Here is an 8593-nt window from a genome sequence, read left to right on the forward strand (position 1 = left end):
CTTTCTCGTTCTGCTGAGAGTGTTTCTTCAGCTGCCAGGAAAAGATGCGTGCACAAATTCTTTTGCCTGTGTCATGATCAACTCCAGCTCCGTAGATGAACCCAGCTGTGGCAAGTTGATAAGTCCAAGTTTCAAGATGACACAAAGGGATTGAGTCAGGCAAGACCCAGGAGGTTTGGGGCCAAATGAAATGTTACTGCTCGATGGGAAAGAAGAGAGGAAGGAGGATATGGAAATACACAGCCCAGTTTCTACTGAGATGATAGGCTCTGGAAACCCACCCCGCATGCTCACTGTTAACTCAGTACTGGTTTGTGTATTTTCCGAATCTGCAGTGGGTGGCTTCAGCAGTCACCCGGGGACCGGGCACCCGGCGCCCTGTGGTGACTTTTCCCTCTCACGGTTCTTGGGATTTCTCTGGAAGGTTCTAATTCAAAGGCAGCTTTTATTTGGAAAGCTTCAGAAGTCATTTCACTCTACACATTATATGAGGAGTAAAAGGCTTGTTTACGTTTAGCTCCACTGCTCTTTTTTTTTTTTTTTTTTCTCAACGTTTATTTATTTTTGGGACAGAGAGAGACAGAGCATGAACGGGGGAGGGGCAGAGAGAGAGGGAGACACAGAATCGGAAACAGGCTCCAGGCTCCGAGCCATCAGCCCAGACCCTGACGCGGGGCTCGAACTCACGGACCGCGAGATCGTGACCTGGCTGAAGTCGGACGCTTAACTGACTGCGCCACCCAGGCGCCCCTAGCTCCACTGCTCTTAAACCCTTCTACTTGTTCTTGCTGGTAAAATTTATGTGAGTGGGAGAGAGATTATTCTTAGGTATGGGGTTTGTGTTAGAAGTTACTTTTTTTTTTCCATTCTCATTCCCCAAATAGGTACTGAGCACCCACTAGATGTCGGGGTACATGGGCAAAGCACCTGTTTCAGAGCTTGTGCAAAACCTCGGTTTCTGAGGTAGCCAAGCCCTGCACTTTTAGCCCTGCGTTGAACCACAGGTAGTGCTGACGGCCCTGTTCTTGTCATGGCTGAAGGCTTCTGGAGGATGGATCTTTGGGGAGCTACCTTAGCTGAGGCTCTCCTGGTTGAATCTCTAAGCACAGCAGCACAAGCCAAAGCTTCCTGTTGAGTAATGTGGCCTAAGGGGAGAGAAATGAGAGAAAGTTCAAAGTCAACAATCTTACAAAACAAATAAGCAAACAACCTTGCAAATGTTTATGAACCCATAAAATTTCCTCTACTCTGCACGGTAGAAACCATTGTGTTTAACACACCCAGTTGTAGGATCTTTGAAGACAGGCAGTGTACTTCTCTTCTTTTGCATTGCTCATTCAGTTAAGTTAAAAAATACATGGTCATCGATCAACATGACGAATCAGTTGGGCAGGGACTTGGGCCATGAGTAATCTGAGCCTGACCTGCATATCTTCATTTTCAAAATTTTCCTCAAGCCAGAAACTGATAGATTGAATCTCTGTCAGTGTTTTTAGAGTGTAGGCTGCAGACCAGCCACGACCCAATCATCAGGCTGAGGCCACATTTAATAACACTTTTTTGAAAATTCAGATTTCTGGCTCTATGCCAAAGACTTTCCTAATCAGAAACTCAGAGAGTTAGGTCTGGAAGTCTGCATTTTGATATCTCACTCAGGTAGATCTTATGCGCACTAAACACTGAATGTCTCTGCTCGGGTTTCCTTGGCCTCTATGCAATTTTACTCTGCGAACAAAGCTAGTAGATGATGCTTCTGCAAGACTTCAGGCAATCGTGAGCAGGCTGCATCGAGCTCTGCCACTTACCGGTCACATGATCCTGGCCAAGTGATTTAACTTCTTCACCTCTCAATTTTCTTTTCTGCAAAATGTGGGTTCTAAAAGCACCTACCATTGGATGGAGGTGACTGAGTTTCAAGTAAGACAACATTTGCAAAGTGCTCAGAACTGTCCCTGGCAGATAGGAAGGCCTGATAACAGATACCTATTGTTACTGTTCTTGTTATTCAACCATTTGCAAAAACCGTGTCTTTTATGCAAACGCAGGAACAACAATATAAGGTTGATGTGCTAATGTTAAGTGAGCTGCTTAGAAAAAGAAAACTCTTCCAGTGACAGAGGCCAGCTGGAGACGGAAGTCTTTTGCTAGAAGAAAAGAGACTCAACGACAGTCACATCTTTCACAAGGTTGTTGCTTAAAGTCTGTGAAGATCTTTTGCAACCATCATTTCATTTGTGCTTCATAAAATCCCATGAGGTTGCTAGAAGAAGAGAGATGTCAGAGCATGGGCGTGAAAATGCATGATCTGTGCAGGCGACGGCCCTGATATTCACTCTATGACTTGAGCAAGTTGTATAACGTGTCTGAGCTGCAGTTCCCCACTGCTGTGAACTGGGGAGAAAATGTATAATATATAATATTACATATTATATGTGTAGAGCTCCTAGCACAAGGTCTCTAGCGTGGGAAATGCTCACGAAACGTAACTGTTATTGTTGTGAGTAAACCAAGCCTCTGAATTCACACATCCAGCAAGCGGCTGACCTGTGGTTTGAGCCTAGATCATCTGCCTAAGCCCATTGCCATCTCTACTAGATCAAGTGCCTGTAAATCTCAGACAGTTGTTGACATTTTATGGCAATCCATACTCTGATTTCTTGAAGCCCTCTTAATTTACCCATAAAGCCTTGCTTAGTATTGTCAGGGATAATCATTTTTAAACATGGCCTGCCAGCCATGTTATAAAATAGCACACTGGCAGAGGAGGCCATTCTACTTGAATTATTTATCTGGAAACTTGACTTCCGGCTGCAGCACACGAGTCCCTGCCTAAGGTGCCTGGTTTGGGTCAGGTAGTTAAAACTCACCAAGCAGCTGCTGGTGCCGAAGGCTGTGAATATAGCGGTTCTGCAGGGCCTCCCACTGGGGCCTGGAATTGTAAATCCTCATGATGCTGTAAAAATAGCGCTGCTGCCCTTGGGTTAGGTCCTGTCGGAGCAGAGCAGGTGATTTTGATGAGTTGGTGGAATTCTCTAGGACTACGAGTGTGATGTATTCAAAGCTGACTTCTTTTGGAAATAAGATATATATATATGTATACATACATATGTATGTATAACAATTTTATGTATATGTGTGTGTGTGTGTATATATATATATACAAATTGTGTGTATATATATATGTATGTATACACACACACACGTATATATATATATATACACACACACACATACATGTAACAATTGGAAAACAACCATTGGGTAGTTTCTTCCCCTAGTTTATTTAAACAACTTCCACTGGCCTGTGTGATAATAAAAATGGATAAGCAAACATTCTAGGTTCAGTAAGTAGGTCAAGGTATTGGGCTGAGAGAGATCTAAGGATTTCCAACATCTTATAATTTTATGTATCTAGTATGATCCTTGTTGGAGAAGGTAGGCCATGAGAATCTACACAGGGCCTGACGTAGACCCGGCTTCTGAATGGAGTCAAGAGAACTTCCCACCAAGAGTTGTCAGTAAGCAGGGGAGATAGCTGGATGAGTGGATGGGTAATGTGATAAAGGTTCAGCATTATTAGTTAAAAGGTGCTATGAACACAGAGGAGGAAAATAAACTCTGTGCAAGGCTTTCTAAATGAGTTGACCAAAACATCGGAGTCTTAGGGTGAGGAGAAATTCCCCCAAAGAACCAGAATACCGGTTCTCAAAGGGCATTGGCATCACCTGGGAACTTGTTAGAAATGCAAATTCTCAGGCTCCACCCTAGATCTACAGAAGCCTAAACTCTGGGGAGTGGGACCCAGAACTCTGGGTTTTAACAAGCCCTCTGGGTGATTCTGACACAAGCACACTAAAATTTGAGAACCACTGTGCTGGAAGAAAAAGAAAGGCTAATTAGTGGGAGAAAGTGGTACAGATTTCCAATGGGGCACAAAATATCTGGATATATTGGGAAGCAGACTTTTTTTTTTTTTTCTTCAAGCAAAATATAGAGTCTGAGCTGGGAAAGGCTTAGAGGTAGGCAAGGGAAGGTCATAAAAGCCTTATAGATGTAATGTTCCGACTCAAATCTTAAAAGTAATACTTAAAAAAAAGTTTAAAGATTATCTTTTATAGGAGGAGCCATTGAAGGTCTTTATTTAAGTCCGTGATTCTCAAAGGGAGTGATTTTGACCATTGAGGACATTTGACAATGTGTAAAGACATTTTTGGTTGTCATAAATGGTGAAAGGGAAGATGTATGGTACTGGCAGTCAGTAGGTAGGAGCCAGGAGTGCTGCTCAACATCCCACAGTGCACGAGACAGCCTCCCGGTCCCTCGTAACAAAGAATTATCCAACCCCAAATGTCATCCTTTCATGTGACCAGATTTTGCAGCTGGCCCTGCTGTGGAGAATGAGCTTCTGGGAAGACAGACCATTGGTAGGGAGAGCATTTAGAAGGCTGACCTCTAGGGCAAGCAGAAGGGCTGGGACTACAGTTTCTGTTATATACCTCATCTATCATCAATGCTTATCGTAGGTAGATGGGGAGACTGAGATAGTGGCATCAGCATTCTAGAAAAATCAAAGAACAAGAAGTTCACCGTAGGCTAAAAAATTCAAAACAATGACAGAATCTTCAAAGCAAGTTGTTAACCATTGTAATGAAAACTAAATTTAAGGTAATCAAATGTAAAAGTAAAGTGACTTTCATCTGTTAGAAATTTGGTGTGGAGGCTTGCCTGGCTAGCTCAGTGGGTTAAGAGTCTGACTCTTGATTTCAGCTGAGGTCACGATGTCACCCTTCATGAGTTCGAGCCCTGCATTGAGCTCTGTGCCAACAGTGCTGAATTCTCTCTCTCCCTCTCTCCCTCTGTCTGCCCCTCCCCTGCTCGCTCTCTCTCTCTCTCTCTCTCTCAAAAATAAGTAAATAAACTTAAAAAAAATGGTATGGAGTTGAAGCCTATGTGTCAAATTTATTTTCTGGTGTCTAGAGACCTTAAGCTTGATATTGAAAATATGTCCAGAGTGAAGGTAGCAAAGCTAAGTATTTCTCAATTTGAGACATCATTTCAACTTTACAGTTTGTGAATTAGATGTTTTAAAAGATAATATCTTTGAAGAAGATAATCGATTCTTAATTAAGCTTTTTCAAATGACAGACAACAATATAATATGAAAATAGCAAGCCAGTTTCAAAAGCAAAGCTCCAAAGGGCAATGGGAATAATCATTATAGAAGATAAAATCTTAGCAGTTATTGTTTTATTTCATGGTGGGGGGGTGGGGGGGATGCTATGTCCTTTCCTTAGCAGGGATCTGAGCTTCCTAAATAACAGTCCTAATATTCTTACCCTATTGCTTATCCTTCCTTGAGGCGATGGAAGAGAACTTAACTTTTGCAAAAAGTATTTATGAGAATGGCTTTAAATAACTTTGACTGAAAGGCACTAACATCGTTCTCTAGCAGGGAGCCATAACATGGTTGCTTCCCGCCACCGATTAGTGCTTTCGCAATGAAGACAAGACTGTCCACAGAGCTCCTAAAATGGGCTGGGTATAGGATCGGATCATCCAAGGACTCATTTATTCACCACACAGGCCGTCAACATGCACTGAGGGCCTATGTCAGGCACGATGTTACCTAATACTGGGTAAACAAAGACATGAGAAAAAGTTCTCAAGCTTTGAAGGAGAGACCTACAAATTTTCTCCATTAGCGAATGATATGCTATACCTTCAGTAAAGAAGTCTCCAAGGCAGAGGAAGGGACGCGAATGCAAGGAATCCGTGGAACATTCCCAAGTTTTTGCTGTCTTTTCCGTTTTTCTCCCATTCTTTATCCTGTGCCTCCAGGGAACAACAAAGCATAGCATGAAATTGCATTTTGTTCAGCCTATTTTGGGACCTAAGTAAATAAGTAAGCAAGTAAGTAAATAAACAAATAAATAGATGTTATTTATGTCAAGGGATAAAAAGTTTTCTCACGTGTTTCCAAGTAATTGGATCTCACCAGACTGCTCAGGTCTGTACTTTTCCCTATTCCCACCTGCTATTTATGGAAGGACTTTTCTTTCTGCTTCATCTTATGTGTGCAACATGTAGACTGGGGAACCACTCCCTGTCACAAGTTATTTCTTATAGTTTTAAATAATAGTTATTACCTTATCTGACTTTAAAAGTGGTATATGTCATTTTTGAAAATTTATCCATGATCTAACTGTCCATAACTATTGGTGGCATTTGATTGATTTCCTTTTATTCTTTCTTTTCTGTGTACATTTTGTATGGTTTTAGAAAAGGGAGATGATACTCTATATGTTGTGCACTTTCCCAGCTCATTGAATATCCCTTAAAAAAGCCTATAATATTTAGTGGCAGTATAGTATTCCTTTACATTTTTCTCCGTTTCTTGCACATTTTGCAGTTTTCTGGCACTGCACTGTCCAAGAAACTATTAAACTTAGCTGTATTTCTTGCCAATTGCCTGACAAAATGAAGGAGCCACAAAAAAGACTATGAGTAAGTCTTTTTTTTTCCTTTCCATATTGTTTAAGGTTTGGAATCTGAGATGTGTACAATAATAAAAAAAATTAATAATCAAGGAGTAATAGACATATTGGAATAGGGTCGCCAAGGCATGGAGTGAGAACTCTAAGTGTTGTCTCCTCTGCTCATACCTTTGCCCTTGCCAACACCTACCCCCATTGGGTTGTTTGATTCACTGAGATCATGGCTATAGAAAGCTCTCCTTCATGCCGATTCCTTCTCTCTCTCCTCTCCTTTATTATATGCTCATGCACATGCATATATAAAAGCACCCACATGTACACACGCTGAAGAAGTATCTCAACATGTGATAAATCTCTGCTTCTGAGTTCATGAAGCTAAGGCTCCGATCTTCCTGAAGAGAAATTTATTAGGCAAACATCAGCCAACATCTCTGTGTGTTTTGTTTCCACGATGTAAACTTATAAATTAAACTATAAATATCGTACTTAATACTGCCTTCCCTCAATGTGCACTTCAGAAACCACACTAACCAAGATAACTCTTTTGATATTCTCTGTGATAAAAGTTGACACTCTATCCTGTACTTAGATCTTCTCAGTATCCCTCCTCCCATTTTCCAGATCTGCAGAGCAGAGCATAAATATTCTTCAGAGCTAGAAAGATTTCTTCTTTCCTCAACTAGCATAAGGAAATGACTGACGATCTTTCTTGTGGCAACAATTCATGGGTGTTTTCTTGGGCTATTGCTAAGGAAATCCATCTTACCTAGTCAAGTGGACTATACCTGATAAAGTTTGATTAGAATGCTTGGAAAATTCAAGGAGGGAAAATCTACCAAATAACTTCTGTCTGAAACAAAAAGATTTGCTTCAAAGACTTACCCTGTATTATAAACTTCCCTCTTTTAAAAGCTGCTACTCCTATTCAATGTAGTCTGCTTGCAAGGTCTCTTTCTTCATGGGATGGTGGCGGTCGAAATTCAGTCTGTTGATAAGCTGATATCTAGGCAACATCATGTGATGAAACAAGGAGCTGGGGCCGGGGGGGGGGGGGCGGGGGGGGGTGATGGATTTGGCTGCATGCCTTTCCCTGCTTCTGGGCAACATTCGACTGCACAATTTATCTTTTTCCTTTGAAATTTTGTGTCTAATCAAGTGTCAGCTTCTTAATCTACTACATCTGCATTATATGCAGACATGAGAAAAGAAAGTACATGGAGACAGAGAGGCTGAATATTAAAGGTCAAGAGATCCACCGGGGCAATGGGCCATTATATATTTCCCAGATTTGGAGTCAGTCCCCTCACCCACATTGTTCAGAATGAGGAAGAAACAGTTCCTAGATATAGACCTATGGGCATGAATTTTACTGTGATAACCTATGGAATTGTTCAAGACAGTACTCCTTTCTTAATTTTTGGAGGAGTAAGATATTCTCCTTTTGGATCTTGGTTAGAGGCTGCGTATGATGATAATGAACCTGTGGCACAAGGATCTTGCCCACACTGATGTCATCGGCATAAGCCTCGCATTTTAAATTTTTTTTTTCAACGTTTATTTATTTTTGGGACAGAGAGAGACAGAGCATGAACGGGGGAGGGGCAGAGAGAGAGGGAGACACAGAATCGGAAACAGGCTCCAGGCTCTGAGCCATCAGCCCAGAGCCTGACGCGGGGCTTGAACTCACGGACGGCGAGATCGTGACCTGGCTGAAGTCGGACGCTTAACCGACTGCGCCACCCAGGCGCCCCAAGCCTCGCATTTTAACCTGACTCATGACAGCAATCTTACCCCTCCCTCTGGAGTAGCATTATTACTACAGACTTCCTTTTTTCCTTCTGAATCCTCCGCCTGAATGCCAGATTATCTGTAAAAATGAATAATTCCTAGGGAAAATGGAAGAAGAAATACCAAAAGAAAACCACAAATTCAAAATTCTTAAGTATCTAAAGGGAGTATCTCATCAGGATGAGAGTGATGAATTGTGTTGCTTACAGAAGAAAGAAAGAACTCACCAGACACAGAAAGTCTGCATTTTCTTCAATAATTTAAGTTATTGAAGACTGGGGAATAAACATGGCAGACACAGGAGTCTATAA

The 8593-nt window shown here is 41.7% G+C and overlaps 1 protein-coding gene across 2 annotated transcripts; it reads right to left on the reverse strand.

Moving 5' to 3' along the window:
- Positions 1-757: 757 nt before the first annotated feature.
- FAM216B (family with sequence similarity 216 member B) lies at positions 758-7477 on the reverse strand. 2 transcript variants are annotated; one of them, XM_045477589.1, is made up of 4 exons: positions 7377-7477; positions 5720-5832; positions 2868-2988; positions 758-1145 (listed from the first exon to the last, which is right to left on the reverse strand). In XM_045477589.1, exons 2-4 carry the CDS (start codon positions 5816-5818, stop codon positions 850-852), a joined length of 516 nt encoding a protein of 171 aa, XP_045333545.1. In that variant the 5' UTR covers positions 5819-5832; positions 7377-7477; the 3' UTR covers positions 758-849. The 2 variants fall into 2 exon arrangements, with proteins under 2 accessions (XP_045333545.1, XP_045333536.1); XM_045477580.1 differs by having other exon boundaries at positions 5720-5826; positions 7377-7471.
- Positions 7478-8593: the final 1116 nt, after the last annotated feature.

This window comes from Leopardus geoffroyi, chromosome A1 (genome assembly GCF_018350155.1).
Source record: "Leopardus geoffroyi isolate Oge1 chromosome A1, O.geoffroyi_Oge1_pat1.0, whole genome shotgun sequence".
Taxonomy (NCBI): Eukaryota; Metazoa; Chordata; class Mammalia; order Carnivora; family Felidae; genus Leopardus; species Leopardus geoffroyi.